This window comes from Moschus berezovskii, chromosome 2 (assembly GCF_049115385.1).
Source record: "Moschus berezovskii isolate FMDL1 chromosome 2, NW_MosBer_1.0, whole genome shotgun sequence".
NCBI lineage: Eukaryota > Metazoa > Chordata > Mammalia > Artiodactyla > Moschidae > Moschus > Moschus berezovskii.
The window spans coordinates 50078785-50091588 of NC_142461.1; the positions used below are offsets into that span (position 1 = coordinate 50078785).

The 12804-nt window shown below is 37.9% G+C and overlaps 1 protein-coding gene across 2 annotated transcripts in view; it reads right to left on the bottom strand.

Moving 5' to 3' along the window:
• PLCL1 (phospholipase C like 1 (inactive)) overlaps positions 1-12804 on the bottom strand; it is a 369453-nt gene that overhangs the window by 40325 nt on the left and 316324 nt on the right. For both annotated transcript variants that reach the window (XM_055397811.2, XM_088828575.1), the window contains exons 4-5: positions 8299-8374; positions 6120-6229 (exon numbers count right to left, since the gene is read on the bottom strand). In XM_055397811.2, coding sequence (XP_055253786.1) covers positions 6120-6229; positions 8299-8374 — 186 coding nt within the window. The remainder of the gene's footprint in view (positions 1-6119; positions 6230-8298; positions 8375-12804) is intronic.

The following is a 12804-nucleotide window of genomic DNA, read 5'->3' on the forward strand; positions in this document are numbered from 1 at the left end:
ACAAGCCATCAATATTATGGGGCTATATATTGTCTGGCAGTTTAGCATAATGGGCTGACAGCATGCACTTTGGAATTAGATCCCTACTCTATCACTCACTACTTGTATGTGCAAAGGAAGGTTACTTAACCTCTCAAATCTCACTTCTCCTATCTGTAAAAAGGAGTATAATAATAATAACTTTACAGAGTTACCTTTAAAATTACTTAATATGTTGTATGACAATCACTTAACTGCTCACTGTGAGCACTGAATGCTTTCAAACTTAGATAGCATTTTTATATCTCAGATATTGCTTTATATATACATTAATTAATTTAGTCCTCATCATGATCTTATGAGGAATATGGCTGAGGAACCTGTCACTGGTAGATTAAATTCACCAATATCTGCCCCCCCTCCTCTAGGAATATATATATATATATATATATATATACTTTCCCAACTCCCTGAAGTCAGATATGACCATCTGACTTTCTTTCGCCAGTCAAATTTAAATAGAAGGGACATGTAAACATTTAAACTACTTGGCAGAAAACTTTAAAACCAATTTGGGCTTTCCTACCTCTAAGATTACAGATGGAATAGTTGAGGTAGAGCCCCCCGTCCATTAGCCCAAGTTTCTAAGTGACCCTTGCTGACCCTGGTGGACAAACAGTGTGAGCAAGAAATAAGTTATTGTTTTTTAAGCCACTGAGATTTTCATTTTTGTTATCATCATACAATCTGGTATATTCCAACTGATTCAGAAGCATAGAGACAAGAGGAAATTTTCCCAAGACGACACAGCTAGAAAGGATCTGGCTCGAGTCTGTACTCTTGCCCACTTTATATTTCTTAATAATTGATGGTAATATCAATATGAAGAATAGTGTATTATTAATGCATCGTTATCAGTGGAAGTCTCTTTCTAGACTTCATAAATAGCTGTTCTTTTCTGAATGAGTTGGCTCAGGAGGAAAACCTAGCCTTTCTCAAGCCTCTATTATAAAAATAGCCAGCAGCTGACAGAACACCATTAGAGAATTTCTCAATAGACAACATGGAGGACCGTGGACATGTTCTTTCTTTATATAACCTCAGAGCAGCACCCAGGGGCACAATAACTATGGCTGCCAATAGAGCCTGATTGGATTCCCTCAACACACAAGATCTCAGAGAAAGATTTAAAGTGCGTATGGTCATTCTGTTGAGGGTGACCCCATTCCTTCTGTTACTCAGTCTTTCACAGATGGATGTCTCTTCTCATACTTCTCTTCCCATTCACCCATCATCCTGTTTCCCTTCTTTTCCTGTCTCCGATCAATGAGCAAAGACTTCAAATGTGCTCTATTAGAAAGCATATTAGTGACATCCATGCAATTTCCCTTATGTAGAAAGATTTCCCAGAGATTGAGAGCCTGAAATTTGGAGACCCAAGTACTCACGGAGAGGTAAGGTGAGAAGTTTAAGCCTCTGCTCTTCCCAAAGACAATTAAAGTGTTATCAAGATAAAAACAAAAGGAGCAAAGCTTAAGCAGTGACAGAAAACCCAAAAGTTAAGTGGAAAAAGATTAGTCATATCTACTGAACATTAATCTATAAAAGAGACTCAGTTTTTTTATGACATACAATGTAAAGCTTTAAATTATAAACTGAAAGTCTATCTAGGGAAAGTATAGATATGTATCAAGTAATAGAAGTGCTCATTGATGAAGTAATCATTTATTCATAATCTATTTGATACATGGCATTCAACTAGTAAGCAATGAAATTCATGAACAAGTAACAAGTCAGTCACTTCTTAACTGTTTTATTTGTAAACTCTAGGGATCTATACTTCATAACTTTTCCTTTATAATAAAAGGTTCACTAATTATATTTCAATATTTTCATGTATCTCTACTTGACACTTCTCCAATCTGGTAAAACTGATTTTTTCATCAAACTTCTAAAAATGTAAAGATAATGGAATTTATTTCCTTAAAAAAGACAATAGGGCAAGTCAGAAAAATAAATAATTGGGAAACTCACTAAAATGTTACTCTCAGGTTCTTACTAATTTCAGTTGTGTAGGTGTGACCAGCTTTCAATGAAGTTCTTTTTGTACTTAAAGAATCAAATCATTTTGGGTAGAGTCCAAAATTTTAAATGAATTCCACTTCATAATACATTACGTTTTATCTGTGAGTAGTATAAATTCCTATCTCTTTCTAAGAGACCTTCATAATTCTCATTAACAAAATCCTTCCAAAATGGAAAACTATTTAGGACAATAAGCTGGCTGTGCAAGTGATATTGCAGTTTCTCTTTCTGGAAGATAAAAAGAACAGGAAAGACTTTCACTGTAAGATTTTAATATTATGCTGATAATCAAACAGAACTCTTTTCTGAAGGACAGCATGCAGAAAAGACATATGGAAAGAACGGTTGGCATGTGTGGGTGGGATGAGATGGAGCTGTCTCAGTCCAATGATTATCTGGAAAAGATACTTCAGACTGAGTCATGAAAACCTGCATCATCATATTATCCCAAATGAAGACAGAGCTATTTATAGAGTTCAGTTTTATGCTCAGAAGTGAAAGAAAGAAAGGGAGGAAAATAACTGTAATCGTTGCCTAATGGCATGTGACAAAAGTGTGAGGAAATGTGAAAGTTCTACTAAGCAAATCCCCACCAAAATATGAAAGTGAAAAAGAAAGTGAAAGTGAAGTTGCTCAGTCTTATCTGACTCTCTGCAACCCCATGGACTGTAGCCTACCAGGCTCCTCAGTCCATGGAATTTTCCAGGCAAGAGTACTGGAGTGGGTTCCCATTTCCTTCTCCAGGCCACCTTCCCGATCCAGGGATCGAACCTGGGTCTCCCACACTGCAGGCAGACGCTTTACCTTCTGAGCCACCAGGGAATATGAATGAAAGTAAAACACATGTAAGGAAGCTTCCAGATCATCATGAGTTCAGCCTCCTTGCTGGATTCTAAGTCCTCATTTCTAGCTTGGAAAAATTCGACTCTGTAAGTGTAATTCATGTTTTTTATATTGTAGAGCTACTCATCTTCATTTCTACAAATTTTACCTCAGCTTCTCTGTCACATATTAATATTGAATTGCAAAAAACACAAACCAAAGAAGTTAGTTTTTAGTCTCAGCTCAATTTGCTTTATTGATGCCCCTTTCCCACTCCAAGCTGCCAACCCACAGTCTATCTGAGAGCACATATCTTTGTTTCTCCCCAGATCTTCTCTTACTTATTGGACATTCCACTGAAATTAAATATTTTAACTACTTGAATCCACACATTCAACAAACATTACTCAATCATTCCCTTCCCCTAGATATCAAGAAGTACTCGTAAAAACTATGTGTACAGAAAACTTTTCAGTGAGAAATCCAGAATTTTTAGGTGAGCTTTGACAGATCCTACTATTTTAGTGATTGTATCTTAGCAGTGTGGCTATTACTAATTCAACCAGTTGTAAGCAATGAAAACTGACTCCAGTAAACTTAAGGAAAAGCATTTTTAGGAGCTTGGAAAATCAATAGGAAGACTGGAGAACAAAGCTGGAACTAAGAACTTCAGACCCAAGATTCAGGAAATAAAAAAGAGGAGGTTCTTCTCAGAAAGTCACGAGTAGAGTACACAGTCTCCAAAAAAAAAAAAAGTCTGGGCTCTTTATCCCTCACCTTTTAGTCAAATTTCAAGGAAGTTCATTTGTTTAGCCCTTGAGGAAAGGGTAGGTGATTAACAGGTCCACTTAACACAATGGGGAGGGCAAATAAATGTCAGAAGTTTGGAAAAGTTCACTATCCTTGTTTAAGTTCCTCGTGCTCAAGCTGAAATACTAGTAGCTGGCACATGAGCTAAAATAATAGAAGATTGATTCTATTTCAAAACAACTCTCTTAGAAAGATTTGTACAGCATTTGATAGGCCTCATCTAGCCATCAAGGGTTTCCCTGGTGGCTCAGACAGTAAAGAATCTGCCTGCAACGCCGGAGACCCGGGTTCGATCCCTGGGTCGGGAAGACCCCCTGGAGAAGGGCAAGGCAACCCACTCCAGTATTCTTGCCTGAAGAACCCAATGGACTGGAAGTCTACCATCCACAGAGTGACAAAAATTCAGACACGACTAAAGCAACTAAGCATGCACACATCTAGCAATAAGCTCCTGTCACTAAACCAAACACACAAACCTCAGAAAACAGTGAGCCTTAACAAAGAAACTAACAGTTATATCTCAATTTTTAATTAATTGATTTTTTAAATTAAAAAACCCAAAAGCCTTATATTCCAATAGTCATCCTCACCCTAGCAAAAGTAATAGCACATCTATACGATAATAGTATAGGTAGAGATGTACTATATAGTGTCAAGTTTCATGCACTGTGACTTAGATATTTTGTATACTTTATCTCATTTCATTCTCACAAAACCCAGGGCCAAGGTATTATTAATGTTACCACCCTCAGAGAGATTACATAATTTGGCTAAAGCCTCACAGCTACCAGGCAGCCTACACCCGGATCCTGTGCCCTCACCCCTGTACTAGGCTGCTTGGACTCAGCTCCATGGAAGAAATCACACAGGCCACAGGAGGACAGGTTGTGGGAAGAACCATGCACATGAGTTAAAAATCTCAGCTCTGCCATCTACCAGCTGAAGAGAAGAAACTGAAACCTCCCTGAGCCTCAATTTCCTCATCTGTGAGATGGAGAGGGGTCACAATAAGTTGCTGAATGTCACACAGCTGTTGCAAAGTGGAAAGGAGGAAACACATATAAACTACTTAGTCATGAATGCTTAATCACATATGAAATTTTGAATAACCGATGGCTGCTATTAGTCATATGTCTGTCTCCCCTGGTACACTAAACTTAGAGACCCAGGTACTACTTTTTGACACCTGTGTCCATAGCTCTTTTCTCAGCGATCAGCACATTAACAAGCCCACACAGATATATGATGAACAGAAAGCATGTTTCAGCGCTGTTACTGCCACATTGAACTCAAGTATTATAAAATAAGCCCCTCTTTATAGTAACACTATAGTTCCTGCCTCTTAAGCAAATGATGCCTATTTCCCCCCACCTCACCTCCTGCCCGCTGACTGTCAACTCATAAGGTTAGGGTCTATATAAACTTTGTTCCTCATAGGTCCCTAGTGCACAGCAGAGAGCTCAATACATAATAGGAGCTTACCAAATATTTGTGGGCTGAATTTTTAGTAAGCATTTGTGATATGTATTATCATTCACTTAGCACATTCACATAAACACGTGTAGTATCTCTCTGTAAACCAGGCTCTGGTCTGGAGCTACATTGCCTGAGTTCAGCCTCCAGCACCACCATTCACTAGCTGAGTGATCTTGGGTAACAGACATAAGTTTTCAATGCCTTGGTTTTCTCACTTGTAAAATGAGAATAATAACAGTATTAGGTTAATGAAAGTATTACAATGTTAATTCATAGAAACTTTATAAAACAGTGCCCGGCTCATGAGTATTCTTTAAATGTCAGTAATTATTAATTTTGCTTGTAGCTGTTTTTCTCCATCACAATGTTAAGAATAAATAATTCCAACTGCCTAAACCATTTTTCCGTCACGTGACAAAATATGAAAAGTGATGTCTTTACTTCAAAGTCCTAAAATTAATTTTCAGCAGAGCAAATCATAATCTCAAAAAGCTGACTTCCAAAATTTCTGCAAAAATAAACATATTTATAGAGATTGTCCCTATAATAAAATAATCCTAAATGGCTACAAATCATCTGTAGTTTAAGGCTTTCCCAAATAACTTGTGTTGGATCCTTCTCCAGTAACATTTTATGTTATTCCTTCCACAAACAAGAATAGCCATACTTACTTGAGTAGACGTATGAGTAAACCATACACACACACAGCTCCCAGGTAATGGAATTAGGTCTTGCTGTCTTCTGACTCCAACACAAAGCTCATTGCCTTATTATGGACAAAAGTGCATCAATCCATGTATGCATCTCCCCATCACTTAGAGTATGAATTAATTAGAGCTAGCTTTAATAAAAACTTTAAGTCACTGTTTTCAACCACTGATCAGAAGACCAATTAGAGAAATGAAGAGAAAAATAAAGACAAATGGGCACCTGAGTACTTCACTCACCTTCAAGACTGTAATGTTCCAAGCAAAGCTCTCAGTTGCTTTGTTGAGTTTTCTTCCTTTCAAGCCTTCTTTTGCCCCTAGATTATGAAGCTCCTCATGGAACTCCATGCCTTTGAAAAGAAAACATAAGAGAATTCTCTGTATAAATTTCAGAAATTTAGGCATTTTATCGTGAAAATACTATCAGTAAAAATATAATTTCCCATTTCTGTCCTCTCATTATTTATAAATCCCCAAATTGAATTATCTTCTCATTCTGTTCATCACCACCCAATGGCTATCCTTAAGGGAAAACTAAAAATAATCAATGCATTAGATTAAATTAAATTTTAAACAGCAAGAATACATAAACAAAGACATGAGAAGAAGCAAATTTTTCCAACAGGTTGCATCCATCTTGCCTGTCTTCTGCCCAGTTTTTATATGAAATGGTAATGTGTGAATGGCTACCATATGTGAAGGATTCACATATCTTACTTTCTCTTGACGGTAGGCCTGGAGCCTACAAAGATAACATGGTAATTAGTAAATGTTGAGTAACACTAAAAAGGTTTAAAAAAAATAGCATTCCTGGAAACACCCAAATGTTTCAGATTTGGGAATGGCCCTACTTATTTACAGCTAAACCATTCTCCTGAGGTTGAATACTATGAAAAGCATCACCATCATCTGTTTCTCTAGCCTTTGTCTTAGCACCTCAGAATTAGGAATCACACTATTTTCTGGTAAGCTCATTCCATCTTTGGAAAGCTATGATTGATATCAAGCCAGTCTTTCTCCCTGGAACTTCTACCCCTTGGTTCTAGCTAGACTCACCAACAAGGTCTAATCTCTGTTCCACAGTGCAGCCCTTTAAATATTTGAAGAAAGATATTGGATTAAAGTCTACCAGAGCTTTCTCTTCTCCAGATTAAACATTCTAACATGTTTCAGCTTATTATAATGTCTCTCTTTAAGGATGACATCCAGGAATATTGTACTTAAAATAGGATTGAAGTAGCCCACATGAGGTAGGGTTTTACCACCACTTCCTTGTTCTACCGACTAGGTTTGTATTAATACAGCCTAAACCACATTAATTTGCCTGGTGTTAACATCACAAGCACAATACATAGTAAAAGCATGGCTGCAGAGCCTAGATCCATCCCCTGGCCCTACCACTGACAAGCTCTGTGAGCATGAATGAATCCCTGAAACTCTCCCATTCAGTCCCCTCAGAGGCACAATGGCAATAACAAAGAGTATTGACCTCATGGAATTGAGTGAAGATTAAATAAGTCTACAAATACAAAGCTCTCAAAGTAATGCCTGGTACATAGGAACATAATGTAAGTATTTGGTATTGTTATTATTTTCATGCTTCCTTTCAACAGAAACATTTAAGCTTCCAGGTCAGTAGTGAAGAGCACCATTTTCAAATTTTGGTCTAGGTTCAAAGGTCACCTCTGCCACATGTTGATATGGTATTTGGGATAATTCATTCAGTCTCTCAGAATCTAAGATGCCTCAGCTATAGATTGGACATAATGATGATTACCTTGCAAAGTTGTTATGAGGACTAAACAACATAAATAACATAGCATATATGTTTAGTATATCATATGCATATACATCAAGCAATTGTCAGTGTCACCTTCCTTATCATAATCACCAGTGTGTGTATAGATTAGAGAGAAGATGGATCCAAGAGAGAGGAGAAGTACAAAGGCGTGGATGAAGGTGAAAATAAACAATGAGACGGAAGAGACGTGGGACCCATCGCACCCTTGAAGAAAGTACAGACCTAAAATGAGGACTCGTAAATGGGGCAAAAGCCTAGAAGGTTAACAGGATTATGGTTCAAATTGTAAAACTAAAGTGATTCTTAAGCGGCAGTGTAAAACCACAGTCTCCATATCAGTAGTAAACAGCTTTGATTGGTTCCCAAATTACAAAATTAAGTTCAGAAACCCTCACCTCTCTAGATAACTTCAGATACCATCTCTATATACACACAGACAACCCACTTACTATCATCTAGATCTCTTCTGTACTAAACAAAGGCTTCAATGCAACTCAAAGTATCATTAAACTATGACATAAAATATTTGAATTTTAAGAGTAAAAAGAGAAACTTTTAAAGTCTGCAAGAATCATCATTATGCTTTCTATGCAAAATAGGGGCAAGAGGGAAGATTACCTGCTTTTTGACACTGCACAATCTTTTCCTGGACTGTGTCTGCCATTTCTATGAGAAATCGGCTCTCTTGGATCATCTGTCACAAAATAAACATTAGAAGGTAGTTGTCAGGAATCCTTAAACTGGCACATTGGAAAGACCCACGTGATAACGGCCGGTAATGGGGCAGCGTGGAGTAACCACAGGAAATGAGAGAGGGCGGGGAGGATCTCTGCTCCAACCCCCGTCCACTCTCACATGCTCTAGAGCCACTTACCTCATGGCTGCTCCAGGTATGTAACACGCCTGCACACCATGAGTGCCAAATCAGCAACCATTGAATATACGCATGCACACTCCTTAAGTCCCAGGTCACCTTCATGAACACCTCTCTTCTTTTAATCCCCTCACCCCAAGTTACTGCAACATCAAGGCTAATGGTACTGCAACAACAGTAATGAGAATCAGAACAAGGAGTCACCCACTGATGAGCTTAAAGGACTACTGAACACATCAGTGAAGCTGGAAACTTGGATCTGAGTGGCGCAAAGGTGGAAGAGGTCTGAACCTTCCTCGAGAAGGGCTCCGGCTCCATTGGCAAGAATGAGCTGTGAGTCATATTCACCACTGATTCCACAGAGCTTGTAGGCAACCACATTGAAATAGCGTCCCTACCCTTCACATCTTGGTAGAAAGGAAAAAGACCAAGACGTGATTAATATACTGAGTGAAGTAGGGGAAATAGGACAGCTGTTGGAGAGACAGAGGAGAGAAAAATATGTATGTGAAGAAGGGGGAAGACAGGAATAGGTACAGAAGTTGTGATCAGAAACACAAGGGATTGGGGCTCTTCTAAAGAAATGGCCAAAGAAAGGCACCAATAAGCAAATGAACACTCCCTGAATGTCCAGTCACTCTTCTATTCTTAATCAGTTCAGTTGAATTCAGTTCACTCAGTCGTGTCTGACTCTTTGCCACCCCATGGACGGCAGCATCCCAGGCTTCCCTGTCCATCACCAACTCCTGGAGCTTGCTCAAATTCATGTCCTTCAAGTCGATAATACAATCCAACCATCTCATCCTCTGTCGGCCCCTTCTCCTCCCACCTTCAATCTTTCCCAGTATCGGGGTCTTTTCAAATGAGTCAGTTCTTCACATCATGTGGCCAAAGTATTAGAGTTTCAGCTTCAGCATCAGTCCTTCCAATGAATATTCAGGATTGATTTCCTTTAGGATTGACTGGTTTGATCTCCATGCAGTCCAGGAGACTCTCAAGAGTCTTCTCTAACACCATAGTTCAAAAGCGTCAGTTCTTCAGTGCTCAGCTTTCTTTATAGTCCAACTCTCACATCCATACATTGACTACTGGAAAAACCACAGCTTTGACTAGACGGACCTTTGTCAGCAAAGTAATGTCTCTGCTTTTTAATATGCTGTCTAGGTTGGTCATAACCTTTCTTCCAAGGAGCAAGTGTCTTTTAATTTCATGGCTGCAGTCACCATCTGCAGTGATTTTGGAGCCCAAGAAAATAAATTCTCTCACTGTTTCCATTGTTTCCCCATCTATTTGCCATGAAATGATGGGACCAGATGCCATGATCTTAATTTTCTGAATGTTGAGTTTTAAGCCAGTTTTTTCACTCTCCTCTTCCACTTTCAACAAGAGGCTCTTCAGTTTCTCTTCATTTCTACTCCTAATAAATGTCTCTTTTAATCTAGCTATTCTATGATTTCTCTGTCTGGCTCAATGATCTAAAGAGAGCTCAAGGCAGAATCCAAAGTGGACATAAAAGGTCTTAAGACACATATTCTTCATAATGAAATGTTGTTGAGCAGATTGTAATTTTATATAATCACTTTCAAATATGAAGTGGTTTATTACTACAAATCTTCAAATGGAAAAGGATATTTGAATCACAAATTTTTAGTGCCTAACAACTCCATAGGAGTAAAATCATACCATTCATTCATTTAAAAAATATCTACTCAGCAGCTTTTGTGTGTAAGCACTGTAGTAACTACAAGGGGTATGATACACTGAGGAGCAGAAACAGACACATTTCTATATCCATGGGGTTCCCTGGTCTAGTAGGGAAGTCTGCTTGAATGAATGAATGAAATATGATATGTAATTCAACCAAACTTCACTTACTTATATTTCTGCATAAGATGATAGTTTGAAGTGACTTGGGCTTCCCTGGTGGCTCAGAGGGTAAAGCGTCTGCCTACAATGCAGAAGACCCAGGTTCAATCCCTGGGTCAGGAAGACCCCCTGCAGAAGGGAAAGGCAACCCACTCCAGTACTCTTGCTTGGAGAATCCCATGGAGGGAAGAGCCTGGTGCGCTACAGTCCATGGGGTCGCAAAGCGTCAGACACGACTGAGTGATTTCACTTTTGCTTTTCACTTGAAGTGACTTATTTGGAGGGCTAAATTGACTATTAAAACCATAAACTAGACTCAAGAAGGTCTAAGCTGCAGCAAACTTTTTAACTTCATTAACTCTTTTAACTGCCAAGAAGTGGAATGCTTCTGCATAATAATTTATCAAATGGCTAAGAGTAGCCTAGTTTATAGCATGTTACAAGTGAATGAAACTCATCATCAAAGAAAAATTTAATATGAAGGCAATTTGATTTAGTATTTTCTAAGCTTAGCATCTACACATGCAACATCAATTGAATTTTTAGAATCTTTCAAAGTTATCAGATGTTCCAATTAGTTAACTAGCATACAAAATACTTTCATGAAATTCAAACAAAGGAGATATTCATAAAGAGAAAAGTACATTTGCTGACTTTACCATGAGCAACAGCTAATATACTATACATCTTTAGAATCATTTTAAGGCTAAAAGAACCTTAACTATCAGGACCACCCCCTTAATTTTGTGAAAAAAGGAAACTAAGACTTATAATAATTAAGATTCTCATTTAAAAAATAGAATTAATGATTAAACTGGAATTAAAATTTCAGACTCCCTCTGATTTTGTCTGGCCTTCACACATGCCATCTTGTGAACCTGAAATGTAGCTTTCCAAAGTTATCAGACTCAGCCCATCAGAAAAAACATGAGGCCATGCCACTAACTGAACTACTGCAACCATGTTCAAATGTTTCCTTTTAAAGAAAAACTTCAAAAGGGACAAGATTGGTAATTTCCTTTGACAATATCTTGACTGACATTCATTTCTCTTGGTTTTGCTCTCAGTGGAAAACATGTACTATTCTCTGACTAAACAAAAAAGAAACTCTTTATTGGTATGTGGCCAGTTTTCTTCACAGTACTATACTGCAAGTAAGTAACTCCTCAGTGTTGAGTACGAAAGGAATATACTTCCTACCTCCAAAGATGCCACAGCCTCTTTGTGACAACCTGAGAAGGAAGTGCTCTCTTTGCCAAGGCTAACTCTTCTACCTCAACTTCCAATCTCAACTTTCCCTGCTTCTTTCAGGACTCCTAACGAATCATTTTTTCATCTACAATTTCTGTTCCTTCCCTGGTTTTTCCCTTTTCCATACAGTATCTCCTATCTTAAAATAAGCAAATAAAATCAATAACAAAATACTCGATTAGCCTTTGAGTGTTTGTCCTTGTCAACCTTTCCTTAAAAATCTATCCCATTGCTTTGACTTTTGCAGGATTCCAGAGACCCCCCAAAGTGTGGTCTCATCACAGAGTACCCTTTAGCCTATCCCCAGATCTCATTCTTGTCAGTTCAACAGTTGACACCACTTTATTACCCTATGGGCTTCCCTTGTAGCTCAGTCGGTAAAGAATCTGCCTGCAGTGCAGGAAACCTGGGTTCAATCACTGGGTTGGGGATACATTTATGTATCTATCCATTTACATGACCTTTTCCTTATCTTACTTGTGATACTGATTTCTTCTACATATTAATTACCCACACATGTAGACAATATGCATTTTATCTATTATTGATCACTTCAAACTTATGATTGTCTTTTTTGAAATATAATCTCTTTTTTGGTCTCTAGTCTTTTTCCTAGGTTCTCCACTTTTCTATAATCTTACATGTTCATAATTCTCTTTCAAATTGAGTACTGAAAAATAAAGTTTTTAGTAGGATTATACCTATAGAAAACATAATACTCAAGTGTCAGAAAATAAATCTTAAAACTGTATTACTTCTCTGAGGCAAAATAAATTCAGGACCAAAACATACAATAAACCCTATGATTCAAGTTCTCTTCAAAATCTCCCAAGTAAATATTTATTAATCCCATAGTGTAATAAATTTGTTTTTCCCACATGGGAAATAGATGGGAAAACAGTGGAAACAGTGTCAGGCTTTATTTTTTTGGGCTCCAAAATCACTGCAGATGCTGATTGCAGCCAGGAAATTAAAAGACGCTTACTCCTTGGAAGGAAAGTTATGACCAACCTAGACAGCATATTAAAAAGTAGAGACATTACTTTGCCAACAAAGGTCTGTCTAGTCAAGGCTATGGTTTTTCCAGTGGTCATGTATAGATGTGAGAGTTGGACTGTGAAGAAAGCTAAGTG